General features: G+C 49.6%; 1 protein-coding gene across 1 annotated transcript in view; it reads left to right on the plus strand.

Annotated features, from left to right (window-relative positions):
- DCAF10 (DDB1 and CUL4 associated factor 10) overlaps positions 1-25,095 on the plus strand; it is a 176,871-nt gene that overhangs the window by 34,925 nt on the left and 116,851 nt on the right. The window contains exon 3 of the mRNA XM_030194379.1: positions 223-420. Within this exon, the coding sequence (XP_030050239.1) occupies positions 223-420 (198 nt within the window). The remainder of the gene's footprint in view (positions 1-222; positions 421-25,095) is intronic.

The following is a 25,095-nucleotide window of genomic DNA, read 5'->3' on the forward strand; positions in this document are numbered from 1 at the left end:
TTTATTCAGAATCTAAAAGATAAAAATTCAAAATTGGAAGATGGAAAAAAAAACCAGAAGAATATCTTAAAATAAAAGTATACTCCTTCAGAGTGGCAGGCATAACTCATCTTAAACAAATGTTTTTTTAAATTGGGGCATTCCAGGCAACTAAAATGCCAGTTATAACTAGTAAGTTTTTTAAGCCATTGCATAGTCAAATTTTTTTTGAACTATTTTCAGGTTTCTTGACAATAGACTGTTTGCAACTTGCTCTGATGACACTACAATTGCACTTTGGGATTTGAGAAAACTGAACACTAAAGTGTGCACATTGCATGGTCACACCAGCTGGGTGAAGAATATCGAATATGATACAAACACAAGGCTACTGGTGACGTCAGGATTTGATGGAAATGTTATCATTTGGGACACAAACCGGTATGTTAAATTCCAGTTCTTGACTGATTTAGGTTTTTGCCTAGCCTTTGATTTCAAGTTGAAAAGGGAATAACTTTTTGTGTCCATAGATATAATTTTTTTCTTCTGATAGACTGCATAGTAAAAGACTTCACAAATTATGAGGGGGGGGGGGGGGAAGTGTCACAAAACCTGCTTTTGTGGTTATGACATTGGCAGGTTCTCTATAGAGACATCAGTTTGCACTTCCGGTGAGTTATATGCTTTCTATGGCATCACAGAAAGCACTGGCTTAGTATTGTGTGAGCAGTGAGGATTCTGTATCATTTAGCAACTATTTTGTGCACCCTTACCCTTACTCAGAACAAGGGCAGGGGTTTGGCACAATGAACTCATTCCCAACTCTGAGGATTTTTCCCCTATTTAACATTTTTTGTGCCCACCACAGCTAGTATGATAATTGCAATGATGCTTCTGGGCCAGAGTCCATGCACACAACTCCTCTTGGGACCCTGTATGGATGCTGATTCTGGGCAATGGGTGTCGCCCTTAAGTAGTGACCATGCTTATCTCTCAAGCCACTGGGCCAGCTCCTGCTTTAACTGTTTTAATATTAAAATAATATTTTTAATATGTTTTCAAGACACCACTTAATCTTTGTTGTAGTTTATAAGGATGCTACTTTCACTTTTTCAAAGGTTGCTTCTCGTGTCAAGTTTGGATTCCCTGTTGGTTTTCACATGTGCACCCATCTTGCAGTATTTTCTTGCCTTCAAAAGTGCTTCATTGATACGAGCACCTTCTGGGAGCCCAAAAAGTCCTACTCCAGTGGTTCCCAAACCTGGTCCTGGAGGTACCCCAGCCAGTCAAGTTTCAGGATACCAACAATGAATGTTTGTGGGAGAGATTTGCATGCATTGCCACCACTGCATGCAGATCTCTCATATGAATGTTCACTGTGGGTATCCTGAAAACCTGACTGGATGCCTTCAGGACCAGGTTTAGGAACCACTGCCCTACTCTGAGTGGAACCTCTTCTCTCCTCTGTGTCCAACTGTAACAGAAACGGAGGTAGCAGTATGGAGACAGCAAGAATAAATGTGTTGGATCAGCCCACCCAATGACCGCTTCCCATGCACATTTCCTTTTTGAAAAGGAATAGTTTGGGGGAGGGACCACACTAGGCTGGAACTTGATTTACTGTGTCTTTTTATTGTCATTTGCCAGGCTGCAGCACTTGCTGTGTGACTGAAGGAAGGTGAAATAAAGCAAAGAGGAGCACGAAGGAAGATCTGGTTAGAGGAGGAATGAGTGTGAGGGGAGAGAAATACGAGGAAAGGGCGACTTGATGGATGGAGAGAGAGGGTAAAAGACAAGGGGGAAGGAAGCGAAGGGGAAAGGAGGGACATCTGGCTGGAAGATTTGACTGCCCTTTTTCAGTAATTTTTATCAATAGAAATCAAACAAAATAAAACATGGAAAAGAAAATAAGATGATACCTTTTTTTATTGGACATAACTTAATACATTTCTTGATTAGCTTTCGAAGGTTGCCCTTCTTCCTCAGATCGGAAATAAACAAATAAGTAATTTTTGGAAGAGAGCACTGCCAGCTCTTTTCAATAACTGCTGAGAGCTAGCAACTTTTTCAACTGTACCCATTACAAGTGAGAGGCTTACAACTGGTTTTCTAAGCACAGGAAGCAAAAAAATTTATATTTTGGGAGTCGGTTGGGAGAAGGATCGTGTTCAGAGAGAGATGTGACACATGATTGCAACACTTTTCAGTGCTGTTGGGATGTTCCTTACATATTGGTAGATATTTTTACTCCAAAATACTCAAGAATATTGTTTAAAATAAAAAGGAAGAGCGAGGTACTGTATTTTCATGGCTAAGCAACCATTTGGCATTCTGATAATTTTTCTAAAATTCAGCAGTACTGGTGTTAGATAACATTGCATATGGCACATTTGAACTATGAAAAATATGTCCCCTGACCTGGGTGCCAGGGTTGCCCAGGGCCTAAAATTTGGTGTCTGCCCTGAGAGGGATGTCAAGACCAGAAAGTATGACTGGTTACAACGGACGGAGAAGAGCTGGGTCCAAAAAGAGGAGTCATAGTACTGGGGGTAGTGGAGGCTGCTGAGGCTGGGTAAGAGCAACAGTAGAGGTTTTGTTTACTTTTTGTCTGATCAAGTATCATCAGATGACATCACTCATCTATGAAGAGTAATATCCTGTTGTCCTTGGAGAGCACCTGTTAACTGTAATCTATGCTTACTACAGTTTCCATTTCTGCATTTTCTAAAGGTACACTTCATGTTGGAGTGCCTCTTAGAAATATATGGCCATTAATTTGAGAGGGTGTTGGATAGCTGGTTGATGCCTATTAACTCAATTTAGGTAATAATGGAACTTAAGCTGGTTGATGCCTATTAACTCAATTTAGGTAATAATGGAACTTAAGCTGGTTGATGCCTATTAACTCAATTTAGGTAATAATGGAACTTAAAGAAAACTATCATAAAGCTGTTAAGCCTTCAGTTCCCTGGTAAGCTCTTGTGCATCACAGCAAGGTTCAGCCCCAGGCCAGCTTTCAGTGTCATAAGTCATCTTCCTCTTTCCTTGTTTCACTGTCCTATCACAAGTGGTGCATAGAGGCTTCTAAAAATGGGAGCTTGGGTATAGCTGGGACCCATCAAAGCTTTTGCTGGCAATTTTCTATTAATGCACATTATCTTGCTCCCTAAGCAGTGATCCTGGGGCTCATCTCCCTGATTGAGCTGAGTGTCTAGTTAGTCTGTCAGAACAGCAGCCTGCAGGACATTATTCCCAGGGCTGAGTTCTCCCTCTTGAAGTGAGGCTTCAGTCTACAGAAAGGGAAAAAATATACAAACTAAGGGGTGAGGAAAAGGGAGGGTAGGATAATATATACACAAATAAGTGATACAAATAAAATTTAGACAAGGCTGCTCGGGTGCTGAGCACAAGCCTTAAGTGCCTGCTGTGTTTGTGAGCACTTTAGTGGCCCCTCCCAAAATAAAAAAAAAACTTAGGGAAAATAGGCTGGCTTTTTTTTTTTTAAATCACAATAGTGTGCAAAGTAATACAGTGGAGCTTTTGCCAGTGTGACCTCAACACCTTTTAGGTACGTTTTACAGATACTGATGCAGTAAAATGTATGCACAAATGTGCAACTGGAAAAATAAACAGATCACAAGTAGAAGTCAAACAGCAAGGCTTTATTAATTAAGACCCAATGTGGCTACGTTTACCCCGACGGGATTTGCTTCGATGTTAGTACTGCTAGATTTCTCAGCAGCTTTTGACACTGTGGATCATGATATCTTGCTAGCACAACTGACAGAAACAGGTATCAATGGAACAGTACTTGCCTGGTTCAGATCCTATCTATCAAGACAGGCAACAATCCATAATGATTGGCAGCAACTCATCACCACCATGGACACTGACCTGCGGGGTACCACAAGGATCGATACTGTCACCTATTCTGTTCAATATCTACCTCAAGCCACTAGCTGAGCTGATTCGGTCAATGGACACTCAGTTCTACATGTATGCGAATGATGTGCAGTTACTCATATCCATTGAACCTGACTTACCTACAGCCTTGTTAGACAAGTGATCAGTTTATTCATCAATTCAAGAATGGGCTAAACACAACAAACTTTGCCTCAACCCAAGTAAAACCGAGCTTCTCTGGGTCCCTAACACAAGTGGATACATACCTGACATCAAAATCCCTTTTGGGAAGTATGAACTCCCCCTCAAATCACAAGTCAGGAACCTTGGAATACAGCTAGATTCAACATTTACTCTGATTCCCCAAATCCAAGCAACCTTCAAGAGCTGCTTCTACTATTTGCGACAGCTACGCTGCCTCTCTCCTTACATCGAGAAGGTAAATCTTATCCCAGTTGTGCATGCCATGGTAACATCAAGACTGGATTACTGCAATGCACTATACAATGGTCTGACTACAAAGGGCCTGCCTTTTATATAATAAATTATTCTTTTTATTTATATTCATTTTTTATTTTATCCCATTATTTTCAATTTTTATCAATCATGGGTACATATATATATGTTTTTTATATATACAAAGAGCCTGCACCAGCTCCAGTTGATTCAGAATGCAACAGCAAGACTCATAGAAGGTTGCAAGCGACGTGACCACATCACACCATTTTTGCAAAAACTTCAGTGCAATACAGGGCTAAATTTAAAACTCTGTCTGATCTTCAAAGCCCTGAAAGGAAATGGCCCCGAGTATCTGAAGAATAGGATATTCCATTTCATCAAGCAGATCAATCCATAGACTGGTGGTTGTGTCCATCTACCAGCAGGTGGAGATAGAGAGCAATCTTTTGCCTCCCTATATGTGGTCATGTGCTGCCGGAAACTCCTCAGTATGTTCTCTATCTCAGCAGGTGTGTGGTCGCACAGCAGCAGCTCTGGCTAGGTCTCCAAGCCTAATTGTTTAGGTTTTGTTGAGTACCTGGGGTTGAGGGCTCTTCGTGAGCAAATGCAAACCTGGTGGTGCCAGGTCCCTCCCTTTCTCCCCCCTCCCGCTGGCTCTGTTAAAAAAAAACAAAAACCAATTTTTTTTAAACGTTCAAAAAGGACGTCCATTTGCAGCTGCTCACTGGAATAAGTCATTGCAGCTCGGAGCAAGAAGCAGGTAATTTTTACCTTTTACTAGTGGGCAGGGGGTTCCCCGAATGGTCTCCACGTAGCTATGGCCTCGGATGGCAAGGGCGCGAAAAGACGCTCCCCGCAACGCGTTCGCGCGCCTAGCGTGGAAGCGGGGGGGCTCGAAGGTAGAGTCGCCTTTTTTGGACGCCCTTTCGGAACTGGGAGAGTTCACCGGTTTTTCCTCCGGCGCGGCGGCCTTTCCCGCCTTACGCGCCCATCCCCCGCTGGCTGCCCTCCCGGTCGTGACCGGCCACGCGGCTCGGTCGGCTTCTTCTTGGGCCGCCCTCGAGATGGGAGACGTTAACAGCTTGGTCGCCCTTGAATCGGGCGACAGTAAGAAGTCGGCGAAATTAAAACGCCCTTCTTCCTGCGCGGCTCCTTCTCGGAGTTTCGCGCCGGACGCCATTTTGGACGCGCATCGCGCCTCTCCGATCTTGGGATCGCAGGTTGAGAGCGCCTCTAGGGCCGTGGCGCAAGCTGCAGAAATGCACAGGCTAGGGGGTTTCTCCCCTGAGTTCATTTTGCTGCTGCATCAGGCCTTTCTTATGCAGAACGCTGCCCCCGCTCCCTTGTCTGATAAGAGTGAGGAGGCCTCTGTGCTCAAACGCGCTCGGGTGGATTTTCAGCCACTAGGGGACTCGGTCTCCTCGGATGTGGATGATGGCAGTGTGTCTGAGTTCTCCCAGAGATCCTTTGCGGACTCTATGGAAGAGACTGACCCTCGCTCGGATGGAGCGGAAGACCCCTCCGCAGCGCACCTTTTTCGCTCGGAGGATTTGCCTATCCTGCTAGGGCAATCCTTGAGCATTTTGAAGATTGCCTCTCCGGAGGAAGGCCCACTCTCAGCCTCGGCTGGCTCTGCCATTATGCTGGGAACGAAGCGCCCGCCTAGAACCTTCCACATGCATGAAGCCATGCAGGCCTTAATTTCGGCGCAATGGGATGCCCCGGAAGCAAGCCTGAAAGTAGCCAGGGCTATGTCCTGTCTGTACCCCCTGCCAGAGAGGGAACAGGAAGCCTTTATCTGGCCCACAGTAGATTCCTTAATCACTGCCGTGACTAAGAAAACGGCACTGCCGGTGGAAGGTGGCACTGCCCTGAAAGATGCTCAGGACAGGAGAATGGAGGCGGCCTTAAAGTCGTCCTTTGAGGCGGCCGCCCTGAGTCTGCAAGCCTCGGTTTGCGGCTCCTATGTGGCCAGGGCGTGCCTGACTGTTTTGCAGCGGGCTTCCCCCTCGGATCCTTCCTGGAGGACGGAATGGCCGACCCTGGAGTCAGGCTTGGCATACTTGGCAGACTTACTGTATGATGTTTGAGAGCCTCGGCCAAAGGTATGGCCCAGACGGTCTCTGCGCGGCGGTGGCTGTGGCTTAAGCATTGGTCGGCTGACCATGCCTCTAAATCTCGCCTAGCCAAGTTGCCTTTTAAAGGCAAGCTGCTCTTTGGGGACGAGCTGGACAAGATCGTGACGGAGCTCGGCACGTCCAAGGGCAAGAGGTTGCCGGAGGTCAGGACTCGGGCCAATAGTGCTTGCCCTGGTTCCTCCAAGGGCCGGTTCCAGGAAGCCCGTCGGTACCGGCGGGGCAAGTCGGGCTCCTCCTACTCCGCTTCCTTCAAACGGAACTTCTCCCCCAAGCAGCATTCCTTTCGCAGGGACCGCCGACCCGGAGGTTCGTCCTCCAGCCCTCCCCCAGGGTCGCGTACCCAATGACGGGGACCTGGTCCATGGCCCAGTGCGATAGGAGGAAGGTTGTCCTCATTTCTAGGCGAGTGGACCAGGGTAACTTCAGACGCTTGGGTTCTGGAAGTCATCAGAGACGGCTACAAGTTGGAGTTCTGCCGGCCCTTGAGAGATGGGTTTGTAAACTCTCCCTGCAAGTCCCAGGTCAAAGCAGCTGCCGTACAGCAGACTTTGAACAACCTGATCTGCCTGGGTGCGGTGGTCCCGGTGCCAGTAGATCAACTTGGCAAGGGGCGTTACTCCATTTACTTTGTGTTGCCAAAGAAAGAAGGCTCTGTTCGACCTATTCTCGACCTCAAGGGAGTCAATCGGGCCTTGAAGGTCCAGCACTTCCGGATGGAGACTATCCACTCCGTAATAGCTGCGGTGAAAGGGGAATTCCTGGCATCCTTGGACATCAAGGAAGGTTACTTACATATTCCCATCTGGCCTCCTCATCAGCGCTTCCTGCGCTTCGCAGTCCTGGGCCGACAAGTTCAGAGCCCTCCCTTTCGGGTTGGCCACTGCCCCGCGGACCTTCTCCAAAGTGATGGTGGTCATTGCGGCTTACCTCCGCAAGGAAGGAGTACAAGTCCATCCCTATCTGGACGACTGGTTGATCCGAGCCCCCTCTTATGCAGAGTGTGGGAAGGCTACGGACAGGGTGATTGCCCTTCTGAGCTCCCTGGGATGGGTCATCAACTGGGAGAAAAGTCAGCTGCGCCCGACTCAGTCCCTGGAGTACTTGGCAGTTCGATTCGACACCCTAGTGGGCAGAGTGTTCCAGCCGGACAACCGGAACGGCAAGCTTCGGGCCCAGGTGGACCAGTTCCTAATAGCCTCCACTCTCCGAGCTTGGGATTATGTGCAGCTCTTGGGCTCCATGACGGCCATGATGGAAGTAGTGCCCCGGGCCAGGGCCCATATGAGACCCCTACAGCACTCCCTGCTGCGGCGGTGGACTCCAGTATCGGAAGATTACGCTGCACGCCTTCCCTTGGATCCAACGGTGCGCAAGACGCTGGGTTAGTGGCTGAGCCCAGACAAGCTGTCCGCAGGAATGCCTCTCACGACCCCGGAGTGGGTGGTCATCACGACGGACGCCTGCTTGACGGGCTGGGGGAAGCCCACTGCCTGGGAAGGACAGCTCAGGGGCTCTGGACGCCTGCAGAAGCGAAGCGGTCTATCAACCTCCTGGAACTCCGAGCCATTCGGTTGGCGCTTCTGGAGTTTCTCCCGGTCCTGGGGCTGAGGCCAGTACGAGTCCTGTCGGACAATGCCACGGCGGTGGCATATGTCAATCGCCAGGGAGGTACCAGGAGCGCCCCTCTAGCCAAGGAGGCCATGAAGCTATGCCTATGGGCGGAAGCGAACCTGGAACAGCTGTCGGCGGCCCACATTGCGGGAGTCATGAATGTCAAGGCGGACTTCCTCAGTCGCCATACTTTGGATCCCGGAGAGTGGCAGCTCTCGGATTGGGCGTTCTCGGACATCAGGAGGCGCTGGGGCCAGCCGAGCCTGGATCTGATGGCGTCCTCAGCCAATTGCCAAGTGCTGCGGTTCTTCAGCAGAGGACGGGACCCTCGATATCTGGGAGTCGATGCTCTTCTCCAGCAGTGGCCGGCACAGGAGCTTCTCTACGTGTTCCTGCCCTGGCCCATGTTGGGCAGAGTGCTAGGCCGGGTGGCAAAGCATCCGGGCTGGGTGATCCTAGTGGGTCCGGATTGGCCCAGACGTCCCTGGTATGCGGACTTAATCAGGTTCTCAGTGGACGGTCCTCTGAGGCTGCCAGCGGAGCGGGGCCTCTTGCATCAGGGTCCCGTGGTGATGGAGGATCCCTCCCCCTTTGTTCTTACGGCCTGGCTCTTGAGCGGAAGCAGCTGAGGAAGAAGGGCTTCTCAGACAAGGTTATCGCCACTATGCTGAGAGCGAGGAAGCGCTCTACTTCTACTTATGCCAGGATTTGGCGTACCTTTGCATCGTGGTGCAAGGCAGGCACTCTATCGCCCTCCACTGCTCCAATATCTTCGGTCTTGACTTTCCTGCAAGAAGGTCTGGAGAAAGGCCTGTCACTCAGTTCGCTGAAAGTCCAGGTGGCGGCTCTGGCTTGCTTCAGGAGCCGTCTGAAGGGTGCTTCCCTGGCGTCACAGCCGGATGTGGTGCGCTTTCTCAAAGGAGTTAATCACCTGCGCCCTCCTCTGCGCTCAATGGTGCCTACTTGGAACCTCAGTCTGGTGCTATGGGCCTTGCAGAAACCGCCCTTTGAGCCCTTGTCGATGGCATGGCTGAAGGACCTGACGTTGAAAGCGGTCTTTTTGGTAGCCATCACTTCAGCCAGAAGAGTTTCTGAGATCCAAGCACTCTCGTGCCGAGAGCCGTTCCTGCGGTTCACTGAGGCAGGAGTGTCGATTCGCCCAGTGCCTGCCTTTCTGCCCAAGATTGTTTCTCGCTTCCATGTGAGTCAGCAGCTCTGTCTACCATCCTTTCGTAGGGAGGACTACCCAAAGGAGTACCCTGCTCTCAAATGTCTGGATGTGAGATGAGTCATCATCAGATACTTGGAAGTGACCAATGACTTCCAGAAGTCGGATCACCTGTTCGTGCTGTTCGCAGGCCCTCGTAAGGGTCTGCAGGCATCTAATCCTACGGTAGTACGTTGGGTCAAGGAGGCGATTACAGCTGCTTATGGGGCTGCACGGAAGCCTCCGCCTATTCAGCTGAAGGCGCACTCTACTAGAGCACAGGCGGCATCGTTGGCAGAGTCCAGATCCGTCTTTGGAAGAGATTTGTAGAGCGGCAACTTGGGCGTCGGCTCATACCTTCTCACGACATTACCGCCTGGATGTGGCAGCTCGGGCCGAGGCCCAGTTTGGAGCTTCAGTGTTGCGTTCAGGGATTTCTAGGTCCCGCCCTGGGTGAGTACTGCTTTGGTACATCCCACCAGTCTATGGATTGATCTGCTTGATGAAATGGAAGGTAAAATTATGTATCATACCTGATAATTTTCTTTCCATTAATCATAGCAGATCAATCCATAGCCCCGCCCGGACATATGTATTGTTTTTTGTTCTGGTTATATTTCAGGTTCCAGTTTAACCTTCAGTTTCTGTTCAAGAAGACTTCGTGTTCAAGTTCCTCCAACTGGATTTTCCTTTAGTTGAAACGATTTTGTGTTACAGTGAGCTGCTGCATTCCTCTCCCCCTGTTTCGGCGGTGGCTGGATTGATAACTAAATTATGCCGGCGCTCCCTCCCGCTTCCTGCGGCAGTAGGGTAGCTTTGTATTCCTCCCGCTTCGGCGGTGTTGGGGTAAGCCAGCTCCTCCCACGGTTGCGGTAGCAGGATAAGCCAGATCCCCCCGCATCGGCGGGTGTGGTGTCCCTCCCCCGCTTCGCGGGGATGAGCTGGACGGATTCCCCTCCCCCGCTTCGGCAGTGGTGAGCTGGGCAGAGTGTCCCTTTGTGGGTGTAATTCTCTAAGTGCTGAGTCCTGCGGATGAAGCTTTGATATCGACATACTGAGGAGTTTCCGGCAGCACATGACCACATATAGGGAGGCAAAAGATTGCTCTCTATCTCCACCTGCTGGTAGATGGACACAACCCACCAGTCTATGGATTGATCAGCTATGATTAATGGAAAGAAAATTATCAGGTATGATACATAATTTTACCATGCATTTCTCGCAGTGCACATAATGTTCGAACATGTAACGCTCGGAGAGTGCAGCTATTATCACAATTGGGCAGATTGTAGCGACTCCATCGTGATCGTCTGTCTCATACTGCCACGACTAGACAACTAGCGGATTGTCAGAGAGCGATACGGGCGTTAGATTTGGAGTACATAGCTAATTCATTGCATTGAACGAGACGGGAGTATTTTGAAGGAGGTAGTAAGGCAGGTCGCTTGCTGGCAGCTAAACTTCGGAAGCGGTGGGATCGGAATATGATAATGCAGATCAGGGCTCCAGGTAGAGAGGTAGTATCAGGGGATTCTAGAATTGGCTCGACTTTTGTGAGATATCACTCTCAAATCTATGAGGCGGGGGTTGGGATTTCTGGCCGTGAGTTAGAGGCATATCTAGAGTCTGTCACACTTCCGCAATTACCTGAACTAGCCACACAAGATCTATCGGCTCCCGTTACCAGTGAGGGGGTGTATATGGTGATAGACCAGCTCCCTTTGGGGAAGGCCCCGGGCTTAGATGGCTTCTCGAACTTGTTTTATAAGAAATTTGCCTCCCAATTGGCAGATCCACTGGCCTCCTGTTTCAATTCTCTATTAATGGAATCACACCTTCCTCTGTCTATTCGCCAGGCTGGGGTGGCTTTGCTTCTCAAGCCTGGGAAAGATCCCCTTAGCTGAAGCTCTTATCATCCTATTTCGCTGTTAGGGGTCGACTATAAGATTCTCACTAGGATTTTGGCACTAAGGCTGCAACGATATCTTTCGGATCTGATCTATGGTGATCAGTCTGGCTTCACTCAAGGTCGGCAGCCTAAGGATAATATGACACTTGTTGGATTTGGTTTGCTTGGCTCGATGGGATAAGAAATAGGCAGTAGTTTTGAGTATTGATGTGGAGAAGGCGTTTGACCAAGTTTCGTGGCCATTTATGATGGGGATGTTAACGTCGATTTGGTTTCTCAGGCAATTTCATGAAGTGGCTATCTCTTATTTATGATTCTCCAGTTGCAAGTCTTCGTGTCAGTGGGACATATACAGAATTTTTTCTGATATCAAAGGGCACTAGGCAGGGATGTCCATTATCCCCACTGATTTTCGCGTTAACAGTAGAGCTGTTAGACCAAGCGGTAAGGGAATGGGATGACATTGGGGGGATTTGAGTAGGTTGTCAAGAACATAAAATTATGCTCTACGCAGATGATATACTTCTTATTCTAATTGAGCCTCTTCAATCTCATAGCTGTTCAACATAAGTTGATGCAGTATGGACATTTATCGTGATTTACTGTTAATGTTTCAGCATTGTAGTTGCTTAATCTCACTGTGGTGGAACCTCAGTTGTCAGAACTGCATAGCCGCTTTCATTATTGATGGGTACACCGATCTATTCATTATTTAAGGGTTCATATTCCGGATGATTTGGATCAGCTTTATGAATTAAATTATCCACCTTTGCTCTCTAAAGTAATAGATGACCTCAACCACTGGAAGGGTCAGGGAGTCTTGTGGTTGGGCCACATTAGTGCTGTGAAAATGAACGTGCTCCTTCTATATCTTTTTGCTCATCTCCCATTGCACACTCCCAAAGGATTCTTACTTAAGGTTTAGCGTAAGGTATTTCATTATATCTGGCAACATAAACCTCCGTGAGTATGTAGGGCTTGAATGCATGCTGGTCGGGAACTAGAAGGAATGGGGGTCCCGGATTTTGCTCAATATTATTGAGCTGCGCAGCTGACTATTTTTGATTCTCCTTTGAAATGCTGGGTACAATTGGAACAAAGCTGTGGTGGGCAGGATGCAGTTGACCTATTTACCTTGGCTTTCATTGTTACAGTTGCGTATGTGGATGGACTTGGCGCCTTACAGTATGGCCTGCATATTAGCTGAATGGTATGTTAGGAGATGGGCGCTGTTTCCAAAACAATGTTATTTTTTCTATACTCCCATTTTACATTCACTGGGGTTTTTAGCACCTACTCTTTCAGGAGTGTATAGAAGGTGGGAGTCTAAGGGGTTACGGACTCTGGGACAATTGCTAGTAAAAGACAGCTGTATCCCCTTTGAAGTTTTGAGAGAATGATATGGGTTGCCTGACGCAGATTATTTTTCATATTGTCAAGTGCAGGATTTCATTCACAGAAAGTTACTGCCGGATTGGCGACGGGGACCAGTCTGTACTGAAGCTATTTAAATTAGGGGTGGGGAAAGGGTTAATTTCTAGGTTATATAAAGCATTGTTTGTTGTATAGCAAACCTATCACTCAAAAATATGAAATTGGCTGGGAAGGAACTGTTAGGAATGCCTCTATCTGACTCACAGTGGCAATTGATTTACACAAGAATTACCAAAGTTACAATAGCTTCCAGCTATATTGAGCATGGGTTTAAGATGCTCTTTCAGTGGTACTATACTCCAGCACGTTTGAAAAAGATTTTCAACTGGTTCTGGCCTCTGCTGGAGAGAGTGTGGATTAGAGGGAACTTTTGGTCATATCTGGTGGACTTGTCCCAGGGTCCAGAAATATTGGGAGATGGTGTCCCAATTTCTACATCTTCTGTTGGGAGCAACCTGTGTGCCTTCTGCTCTTGTTTTTCTGCTTAATGGTTCGTCTTCATCGGAAGACATGTGAGCTACAAGATTGACTCACATAGTGGTAACTGCTGCTAAGCTATGCCTGGCAGTGGCTTGGAAAAAACCAGAAGTGCCCAGTAAGGACCAGTTGATTGCAAAATTGGACTATCTTTATTTAATGTCAAAACTAACCGCCATTAAGCATGGTCGGATAGGCTCCTTTTTCGCAGTGTGGACTCCATACAGAAAACTGTTAGGCCATTGTTAGCAATATGGTGGGTTTTTTTTTTTTTTGGGGGGGGGGGGGAGGAAGGGGGGAATAACGGGAATTGATAACTATGTGAATGGATCATTTGTTGGCATTCAGCCTGTGTAAACATTGTTGTTAATAAAATTAAAAAAAAAAATGGTCACCAAAGATGTCCTCTTTTAACCTTGGATTCTTCAAATAGGCTGGTAAGGATACACTCTCAGGGCAAGATGCACTAAAAAATCATTAAAGCCCTTCCCTTACCGATTCCCTTAGTGAATCGGTAAGGAACGGGCATGCATCAAGGAATAGGAATGCAAATGAGCCCGAGATCACTGCCGCTCCCCCCTGCATTGAAATGACAGCTTCCCGCAGCCCCGGCCTCCCCGCCTTGAGGTCGTCGCCGCCGTCGCTGCCCCCCTCCGTCTGCCACCGGGCCGGGCCCTCACAGCGCCTCTCACCTCTGTGAAGGCGCTGCAGCAAGCAACAGCTGATCGCTTCCCTTCGGACTTCCCTCCTTTCCTCCCTGGCCCGCCCTCCTCCGACGTAAGTTACTTATGTCAGACAAGGGCGGGCCAGGGAGGAAAGGAGGGAAGTCCGAAGGGAGGCGATCAGCTGTTGCCTGCTGCAGCGCCTTCACAAGGAGGTGAGAGGCGCTGTGAGGGTGCGGCCCGGTGGCAGACGGGGGAGGGGGGAGCAGCGGCGGTGATGACCTCAAGGGCGGGGGCGGGGCCATGGGGGTGCGGAGGATGGCGAGGAGGCCGAGGCTGCGGGATGCTGTCATTTCAATGCAGGGGGGAGCGGCGTCGGAAGGGAAAAAAGAAAGCCAGGTGCTCGTCAGGGACATCCTTGAAGGACGTCCATGTTAGGCAAGGACGTCCCTGACGAGCACTTGGGACACGCAGCTTGTTCTTTTTTTTTTTCTTTCTTTTTTTTACATGGGTGTTAGGCGCTTTTCCCACTGGTCTCTATGGGTCTGTTCACAGCAGCCCCAGCCTAATGAGAGGTGCAGACTGGGGGGCTCATGTAGATGGGCTTCACACTCAGGAAGCCTGGTCCCCCCAGGAAACAGATCTACAGATCAATCTCCTGGTGCTCCAAGCGATCTGGAACGCTCTAAAGGCTTTCAGAGATCGGCTGTCCAACCAAATTATCTTAATCCAAACAGATAATCAGGTTGCGATGTATTACTCCAACAATCAAGGGGGCAGTGAATCTCACTCTTTGTGTTAGGAAGCTGTCCAGATGTGGCTCTGGGCATGCCGTCATGGCATGTTTCTACAAGCCACTTATCTGGCAGGCATAAACAACAGTCTTGCCGACAGACTGAGCAGGGTAATGCAACCTCACGAGTGGTCCCTGAAGATGGTCGTAGCCTGCAAGATATTCCAAGCGAGGGGCACCCTCTCAGTGGATATTTTTGCCACTCAGTCCAATCACAAGGTCCCTCAGTTCTGTTCCAGGTTTCAGGCCCACGACAGACTAGCGTCAGATGCTTTTCTCCTGCATTGGGGGACAGGCCTTCTGTATGCTTATCCTCCCATACCTCTAGTAGAGAAGACTTTGCTGAAACTCAAGCAAGACCACACAACCATGATTCTTATTGCGTCCTTCTGGCCACGTCAGATTTGGTTCCCTCTTCTTCTGGAATTGTCCTCCAAAGAACCATGGAGATTGGAGTGTTTCCCAACCCTCATCACTTAGAATTAGGGGTCTGTTCTACATCCCAACCTCCAGTCTCTGGCTCTCACAGCCTGGATGTTGAGAGCCTAGAATTTGCTTCCTTGGGTCTTTCGGAGGGTGTCTCCCAGGTCTTGCTGGCTCCCAGGAAAGATTCCACTAAGAGGTGTTACTTTTTTAAATTGTGGAGGTTTGCCATCTGGTGTGACAGCAAGGCCATAGATCCCCTTTCTTGTCCTACAAAGACCCTGCTTGAATACCTTCTACACTTATCAGAGTCTGGTCTCAAGACCAACTCTGTAAGGGTTCACCTTAGTGCAATTAGTACGTATCAACATGTAGAAGGTAAGCCTATCTCTGGACAGCCTTTAGTTATTCGCTTCATGAGAGGTTTGCTCTTGTCAAAGCCCCCTGTCAAACCTCCACCTGTGTCTTGAGATCTCAATGTCATTCTCACCTAGCTGATGAAAGCTCCTTTTTAGCCACTGAATTCCTGCCATCTGAAGTACTTGACCTGGAAGGTCGTTTTCTTGGTGGCTGTTACTTCAACTTGTAGGGTCAGTGAGCTTCAGGCCTTAGTAGTGGGTGCACCTTATACTAAGTTTCATCACAACAGAGCAGTCCTCCGCATGCACCCCAAGTTCTTGCTGAAGGTAGTGTCAGAGTTCCATCTGAATCAGTCGATTGTCTTGGCAACATTTTTTCCCTGCCCTCATGCTCACCCTGGCGAAAGCAGCTTGCACATCTTGGACTACAAGAGCGCGTTGGCTTTTTACATGGAGCACACGAAGCCCTTCAGACAGTCCGCCCAGTTATTTGTCTCCTTTGATCCCAACAGGAGGGGATTTGCCATCGGTAAACACACCATTTCCAATGGACTAGCAGATTGCATTTCCTTCACATATGCCCAAGCTGGCATGACTTTAGAGGGCCATGTCACGGCTCATAATGTCAGAGCCATGGCTGTGTCGGTAGCTCATTTAAAGTCAGCCTTCATTGAAGAGATTTGCAAAGCTGCGATGTGGTCTTCAGTCCACACATTCACATCTCACTACTACCTTTAGCAGGACACCTGACACAACAGTTGGTTTAGGCAGTCAGTGTTGCAGAATCTGTTTGGGGTCTAGAATCCAACTCCACCCTCTTAGGCCCATTTTATTCTTTTCCAGGCTGCACTCTCAGCTAGTTTGTGTATAGTTTCAGGTTAATCTGAGTTATGTCCTCGCCGTTGCGATGCCCAGTTGACCAGTGTTTATTGTTTTGCATGAGTCTGGATGCTAGGGATACCCCACTTGTGAGAATGAACCAGCCTGCTTTTCATCGGAGAAAGTGAAGATACTTACCTGTAGCAGGTATTCTCCGAGAACAGCAGGCTGATCATTCTCACAATCCCGCCCACCTCCCCTTGGAGTTCTCTTTTTTTTTTCTTTATCCTTTTTTATTAAACTGAGGAGTTTGGTTGCTCGGCGGGCGGGAAGGCACTCCGTGCATGCACAGTCTAGTGTGGAGCTTGAATCAGAAGACTAGCAATTTTTTTTGTTTTTTTATTATGCCGGTTCCCGGGCCAGCGTGGATCATCGACCCACTTGTGAGAATGATCAGCCTGCTATCCTCGGAGAATACCCTCTACAGGTAAGTATCTTCACTTTTCTGTTTATATTCTGCTACATTGTCAATTAAGCCACTGATACATACTGTATGTTTTCTTAGTGACTGTCACTCTTATCTCTCCAATCAGTAATCCAATCTCTTATCTCACTGGTCGATTTTTCCCTTTCCTGAACAGCTGCTGAAAAACATATTACAGCAATGAATACTGTATGCTGAATATATACTGACGTGGGACATTGCCTTTTAAAATTAAAATATTTATATTTTACACTCTTGTGGAGCTTGACTAGTTAAAATAAACATCTTATTTCAATAAATACATACTCCAGCATGTTTTTTAAATGAATTACCATATTGCCTAATAGCAAATAGCACACACGGGGAAATGCACCAAGTTTTTTTTTTTGCACAGGTCGAAAACATTTTGCTCGTGGTGACGTAGTCCTTAGAGGGAACTCCATAGATGGAGGACTGTTTAGACCAGCTTCCTTGCTGGCATGCTCATTGTTAAGCGGTGAGTTCAGTGACATTAAACACAGTACCTCCACAGAATGGCCATCAGTGTCTAATGTGCTCAGCTTTTGGTTTGAGACACCTCTTAGAATTGTCCTTGGTATTCGAGTTTAATGGGTGATAACATCTGTATATACTTCAGTGCATTTTTTTTCCAGGTTATCTCACCAAGGCTGTGGCTGTTTTCAAGATTAGCTTGTTAATGGCATATTCATGAAAACATGCAGTAGTGATGTAGGGTTTGCCACAAAGGGGGGGGGGACCTAGAGATTATAAATTAATTAGATCTGCCTCTCCTATTTGGGCAGCGGAAGCCAGGGGCTCTCTCTAGTAAATAATTTGCGTGTTCCCACCAATTACTCTGACCTCATACTCCCCCAGACTGCTCTTTACACAGTCTAGGAATTAACAAACTCCATAATCAGAAGGACTCGCTGAGATATAAGGAGATAGTTTATTTCAATCTTACCAGTAGCAGTACAGGCAAATCAGGCAGTCACATGATGGAGCAGCATTACATGACACGTCTGTCACCTGCCTTCTCTTGTAGCCTTCCTTGTCCCTTCTCTGTTCTTCTGATCTAATACCCCTCAGACTGTTCCTTATATACTATTTTAACCCTATTCATTTCAATGGACCCCAGCTTTGTCACCAGGGTTCTTGGCCCTTATCAGTTTGATCAAAATGACTTCACATACTATCAAGCTCTAAGTATAAACAAGATATGCTCAGAGCGCATCTTATTAGATGACTTTGCATGTTCCCCAAACTCTCCCCTAGCCCCCTCCTTTGGATGTTCTCACCCGGGGTGCAGCTGACCCAGTACTATCTCTACTTAACCATAGCAACTCTTGCTCATGACGTCTTGTAGGTGCCAGTCTCCTCATTATCTACAGAGTAGATTCCCTCCACCCTCTGTCAGCTCTCTGAGCACTTACTTCAGCATTTGCTACAGTAAAATGTAACTGTGTCAAAGGTGATCTCTGATTTCTACAAGCTAGCTCTCTTTTGTATCAGAGATGATTTTTATTTTAAGAAGCCTAGCTCTTATTATGAGCCATTGGCCTGTATTTTACTGAGAGCAAGGGCTAGCATAACTCTTCAAGATCTTTGTGCTTGCCCAGTTTTGCTCTCCTTTGCTGAAGCCAGGTTTCCCCCAGCTATTTGATTTTGTAGATGTTCTGGGTGGTTTGTATCAAGTCAGGAAATTAGAGGTTGCTGGGATACCCTTAAACGGGTTACAGCTAAGCATTCTGTTCTTTAGGACTTTTAACTTGACAATGAACTCCATATTAGCTTCTGAACTGCTTGCTGTACTTTGCCAATACTGTACTCTTTCTGTCCTCTGTGTGATCTCTGCCCTTTCCATCTGGTTTCTCATCTTATACTAAGTAGCCTAGATCTTTTTTTCAAGTCCTGGAACTATGCTTTTGTCTATAGCACTGATGCACTCTGTTTTTCCTTATCGGGTTACTCCGATAGTAAAGGGAGCCACAAATACGTTTTTACATTATCTGCTATACTTCTTCCTCTCTGTTGCTAGGCCAGGGCCTATATAGAAGTCAATTGTGATCTCGCTCTGTTCTGCTGGTAAGAAGTGCTGTAAGATTGCTGAGAACATAAGTAAATTGTAGGGTTTGATTTACTCCATGAGAGCTGCTCTTTTCTCATGGTACCATTTGGTCAGGTGACATCATTTCCTCTTATCCTTGGAGTAATTCTAAATCCAGTTCAAAAGAAAGGGAAACAAAGTGGTCTTTCCTCAGCAATCCTCCAGACCGTTCAAGACGCTTGGGTTATGCACTCCTACCAGCAGAGGGAGACTGAGAACACTAAAACTCCTTATACAAGTAGCCTGTGCAGACCTTCTACTAACCAGTATTTTCTCAGTCTCAGCAGAGGGTAGATGTGTGCAGCCTGTGCAGTGTACTCAGTCTGGTAGGCCCGTTTGGGGTTTCTAGGTTGGGTTGTAAATGTTAGAGAACCCATACTTGGATCTCTATTACAGGGTGTAAGTCCTAAGGGGCTTCTTATTCCCTGTGGGGTGTCACACCTGGGTGGCCGGGTCCCTCCCCCTGTGCTCTTCCTCTGGAGGACTGCTTGACCTCGGCTACAGACCTTGTTCTGTACCCTTGAGGCATTTAGGTATCAGCAACAAGGTTTAAAAAAAAACGTTTTTAAAAGGCGGCTATTTTGGCCGTTCTTGTGGCAGTCCAGAGATAAAACGTCTTCAAGGGTGTTCTTACCTTAGGCGGTTTTGCCTATTAGTCTGTCAGAGCACAAAGCAACTGTTTGTTTTTATTGTGTTCGCAGCCATTATATCTAAGCCGGCGCGGTGTTGGTTTTGCGCGAAGCCTACGTTGTCAGTGCTCTTGCCCCCCATGCTTTCCCCTGAGTCGGTGGAGGTGTTGGGCGGCGATTTGACCGCACCATCTGGGCCGGCAATGGCGGGGCCGGTTTTGGTGGGAAACGCGGCCATTTTGACTGCGCGTGCCAGGTCCCTCCTCCCCCCTCCCTTTGGCTCCATTTAAAAAAAAAAAATTTGAACGTCCTTTTAAGGGCATTTATTTCAAAGTTTATATCAGCGTTTATTGCAGCTGCTCACTGGGACACCAGTTCGTTACAGCTCGGAGCGAAAAGCAGGTAATTTTTACCTTTTGTAGCGGGCAGGGGGTTTCCCGATCAGTCTCCACGTGGCTTATGGCGTCGGAGGGCGAGGGCGCGAAGAATCACTCCCCGGACCGCGTGTGCGTGTCTAGCGGGGGTTTCAAAGCCTGAATCGCCTTTTTTGGGCGTCAGTTTAGAGTCCGGTCAGTGTCTCGGTTCTTCCTCCGGTGCGGCGGTTTTTCCCGCCATAAACGCCCATCCCCCGCTGCTCGCCTCCCCCCCCCCCCCCCCCCATTTTGGCCGGCCACTCTGCTCGGCTTCTTCTTGGGCCGCCCTCGAGGTGGGAGACGTTAATGCTATGGTCGCCCTTGATTCGGGCGACGGCAAGAAAGCGGCAAAAGTTAAGCGCCGTTTTTCCCGCGTGGCTCCTTCTCGGAGTTTCGCGCCGGACGCCATTTTGGATGCGCAGCATGTTTCTCCCCTGCTCTTGCGAGTGCCGGTTGAGGGTACGTCTAGGGCCTTGGCCCAGGCTGCAGAAGTGCACAGTCTGGGGGGTTTCTCCCCTGAGTTCATTTTGCTGCTGCATCAGGCTTTTCTTATGCAAAACGCTGCCCCTGCTCCCCTGTCCGATAAAGGGGTTGAGGCCTCCGGAAGCAAACGCCCTCGGGTGGATTTCCAGGCCCTAGAGGACTCTGTCTCCTCTGATGTAGATGAGGGCAGCGTATCTGAGTTCTCCCAACGGTCCTTTGGGGATTCCTTGGAGGAGACGGATTCCCGCTCGGATGGAGCGGATGACCCCTCTGCAGCGCAAATCTTTCGCTCAGAGGATTTGCCCAACCTGTTAGTGCAGGCCATGAGCATTTTGAAGATTTCCTCTCCGGAGGACGTCTCTCCCTCAGCCTCTGCTGGCTCTGCCATTATGCTTGGGACGAAGCGCCCGCCTAGGACCTTCCACGTGCATGAAGCCATGCACACCTTGATTTCGGCTCAATGGGATTTCCCAGAAGCGAGCCTTAAATTGGCTAGGGCTATGTCCCACCTCTATCCTCTGCCTGAAGGTGAACGGGAGGCCTTTCTTTGGCCTACCGTGGATTCTTTAATCACTGCGGTGACTAAGAAAACGGCGTTGCCGGTGGAAGGTGGCACGGCCCTAAAGGACGCCGAAGACAGAAGATTGGAGGCGGCTTTAAAGTCGTCCTTCGAGGCGGCTGCTTTAAGTTTGCAGGCCTCAGTTTGCGGCTCCTATGTGGCCAGAGCGTGCCTGACGATTGTGCAGTGGGCTTCCCCCTCGGATCCTTCCTTGAGGGCTGATTGGCCGGCCCTGGAATCGGGCTTGGCCTACTTGGCAGACTTGCTGTATGATGTCTTGAGAGCCTCGGCTAAAGGTATGGCTCAGACAGTCTCTGCACGGCGCTGGCTTTGGCTGAAGCATTGGTCTGCTGACCACGCCTCTAAGTCTCGCCTGGCTAAGTTGCCTTTTAAAGGCAAGCTGCTCTTTGGGGTCGAGCTGGACAAGATTGTGACCGATCTCGGCACGTCTAAGGGCAAGAGGTTACCGGAGGTCAGGACTCGGGCCAGTGGTGCCTGCTCCGGTTCCTCCAAAGGACTGTTTCAGGAAGCCCGTCGGTATCGCCCGGGCAAGTCGGGCTCCTCTGCCCCCTCTTCCTTCAAAAGGAACTTCTCCCCCAAGCAGCATTCCTTTCGCAGAGACCGCCGTCCCGGAGGTGCGTCCTCCGGTCCTCCCCCAGGGTCTCGAACCCAATGACGGGGCCCTGGTCCACGGCCCAGAGCAGATTGGGGGATGCCTATCCTCGTTTCTGGGCGAGTGGACCAGGGTAACTTCAGACGCTTGGGTGCTGGAAGTCATCAGAGATGGCTACAAGCTAGAGTTCTGCCGACCCTTAAGAGACGGGTTTGTGCACTCTCCCTGCAAGTCTCCGGTCAAAGCTGTGGCAGTGCAGCAGTCTTTGGACAATCTGATCCGCCTGGGTGCGGTCGTTCCGGTGCCAGAAGATCAGCTTGGCAAGGGACGTTACTCCATTTACTTTGTGGTACCAAAGAAAGGAGGTTCTGTACGGCCTATCCTCGACCTCAAAGGGGTCAATCGGGCCTTGAAAGTTCAGCACTTCCGGATGGAGACTCTCCACTCTTATAGCGGCAGTGAAGGCAGGGGAGTTCCTGGCATCCTTGGGCATCAAGGAAGCTTACTTGCATATTCCCATCTGGCCTCCTCATCAACGCTTTCTGCGTTTTGCAGTCCTGGGCCGACACTTCCAGTTCAGAGCCCTCCCGTTCGGGTTGGCTACTGCTCCGCGGACCTTCTCCAAAGTAATGGTGGTCATCGCGGCCTTCCTGCGCAAGGAAGGAGTACAAGTCCATCCTTATCTGGATGACTGGTTGATCCGAGCCCCCTCTTATGCAGAGTGCGGCAGAGCTTCAGACCAGGTGATTGCTCTTTTGTGCTCCCTGGGGTGGAGCATCAACTGGGAGAAAAGCCAGCTGCGCCTGACTCAGTCCCTGGAGTATCTGGGAGTTCGTTTCGACAACCAAGTGGGCAGAGTGTTCCTGCCAGACAATCGGATTGTCAAACTTCAGGCTCAAGTGGACCAGTTCCTAGTAGCCTCTCCTCTTCGGGCTTGGGACTATGTGCAGCTGTTGGGCTCTATGACGGCCACGATGGAAGTAGTGCCCTGGGCCAGGGCCCATATGAGACCTCTACAGCACTCTCTACTGCAGCGATGGACTCCAGTGTCGGAGGATTACGCTGTGCGCCTTCCCTTGGATCCAGCAGTGCGCAAGGCGCTGAGCTGGTGGCTGAGGCCAGACAAGCTGTCCGCAGGAATGCCTCTTTTGACCCCGGAGTGGGTTGTCGTCACGACGGACGCCTCTTTGACGGGCTGGGGAGCCCACTGCTTGGGAAGGACAGCGCAGGGGCTCTGGTCTCCTGCAGAGGCAAGGTGGCCTATCAACCTCCTGGAACTCAGAGCCATTCGGTTGGCGCTTTTGTAGTTTCTCCCGGTACTGGCGGTGAAGCCAGTACGGGTCCTGTCGGACAATGCCACGGCTGTGGCCTATGTCAATCGCCAGGGAGGTACCAAGAGCGCCCCTCTAGCCAAGGAGGCCATGAATCTATGCCAGTGGGCGGAAGCGAACCTGGAACAGCTGTTGGCGGCCCACATTGCGGGAATCATGAATGTCAAGGCAGACTTTCTCAGTCACCATACCTTGGATCCCGGAGAGTGGCAGCTATCTGCTTAGGCGTTCTTGGACATCACGAAGTGCTGGGGCCAGCCGAGCCTAGATCTGATGGCGACATCGGCCAATTGCCAAGTGCCGCACTTTTTCAGCAGAGGACGGGACCCTCAATCTCTGGGAGTAGATGCTCTTCTCCAACGGTGGCCGACACAGGAGCTCCTCTATGTGTTCCCGCCCTGGCCCATGCTGGGCAGGGTGCTAGGCCGGGTGGCAAAGCATCCGGGCCGGATAATCCTGGTGGGTCCGGACTGGCCCAGACGTCCCTGGTATGCGGACTTGATCAGGCTCTCAGTGGACGGCCATCTGCGGCTGCCAGCGGAGCACGGCTTGTTGCATCAGGGTCCCGTGGTGATGGAGGATCCATCCCCCTTTGGTCTTACGGCCTGGCTATTGAGCGGCAGCGTCTGAGGAAGAAGGGCTTCTCAGACAAGGTCATCGCCACTATGCTGAGAGCGAGGAAGCGCTCTACTTCTACTGCTTACGCAAGGGTTTGGCTTACCTTTGCATCGTGGTGTGAGGCAGGCTCTCTTTCTCCCTTCACTGCTCCAATTTCTTCAGTGTTGGCGTTCCTGCAAGAAGGTCTGGAGAAAGGCCTGTTGCTCAGTTCCTTTAAAGTCCAGGTAGCGGCTCTGGCTTCAGGGGTCGCCTGAAGGGTGCTTCCCTGGCCTCGCAGCCAGATGTGGTGCGCTTTCTCAAGGGAGTTAATCACCTATGCCCTCCTCTGCGCTCGGTGGTGCCTGCGTGGAATCTCAATCTAGTGCTAAGAGCCTTGCAGAAGCCGCCTTTTGAACCCTTGTCGAGGGCATCTCTGAAAGACCTGACGTTGAAAGCAGTCTTTTTGGTGGCTATCACTTCAGCCAGACGAGTTTCCGAGCTCCAGGCTCTATCGTGTCGAGAGCCCTTCCTGCTGTTCACGGAGGCAGGAGTGTCTATTCGCACGGTGCCTTCCTTCCTGCCCAAGATTGTTTCTCGTTTCCATGTGAATCAGCAGCTCTGTCTTCCCTCCTTTCGTAGGGAGGACTACCCAGAGGAGTACTCTGCTCTCAAATATCTAGATGTGAGATGAGTCATCATCAGATACTTGGAAGTGACCAATGATTTCCGGAAGTCGGATCATCTGTTTGTGCTGTTCGCAGGTCCTCGTAAGGGTCTGCAGGCATCCAAGCCTACAGTGGCACGATGGGTCAAGGAAACCATTGCAGCGGCTTATGTGGCTGCGGGGAAGGTGTCGCCTATCCAGCTGAAGGCTCACTCCACTAGAGCACAGGCAGCCTCGATGGCAGAGGCCGGGTCAGTCTCCTTGGAAGAGTTTTGTAAGGCGGCAACTTGGGCATCTGCTCATACCTTCTCCAGTCATTACCGCTTGACTGTGGCTGCTCGGGCAGAGGCCCGGTTTGGAGCTTCAGTGTTGCAGTCAGGGATTTCTATGTCCCGACCTGGGTGAGTACTGCTTCGGTACATCCCACCATTCTATGGATTGATCAGCATGATGATATGGAAGGTAAAATTATGTATCATACCTGATAATTTTCTTTCCATTAATCATAGCTGATCAATCCATAGCCCCTCCCAGATATCTGTACTGTTTATATTCTGGTTGCATTTCAGGTTCAAGTTTAGTCTTCAGTTCCTGTTCAGGAGGTCTTCGTGTCAAGTTTATCGATTGAATTCTTCTGGAGTTGAGACGATTTTGTGTTACAGTGAGCTGCTGCATTCCTCTCCCCTCCGTTTTACGGGGCTGGATTGAGACCTAAATTCTGCCGGTGCTCCCTCCCGCTTCGTGCGGCAGTAGGGCAGCCTTATATCCCTCCCGCTTCGGCGGTGTTAGGGTCAGCCAGCTCCTCCCGCGGTTGCGGTTGCAGGATAAGCCAGATGCCCCACGCATCGGCGGGTGTGGTGTCCCTCCCCCGCTCCGCGGGGATGAGCTGGACGGATTCCCCTCCCCCACTTGTGTGGGGATGAGCTGGGTTGATTCCCCTCCCCCGTTTTGGCGGTGGTGGGCTGGGCAGAGTGTCCCTTTCTGGGTGTAATTCTCTAAGTGCTGAGTCCTGCGGATGGAGCTTTGATACCGACATACTGAG

This window comes from Microcaecilia unicolor, chromosome 2 (genome assembly GCF_901765095.1).
Source record: "Microcaecilia unicolor chromosome 2, aMicUni1.1, whole genome shotgun sequence".
In the NCBI taxonomy this organism is placed as follows: domain Eukaryota; kingdom Metazoa; phylum Chordata; class Amphibia; order Gymnophiona; family Siphonopidae; genus Microcaecilia; species Microcaecilia unicolor.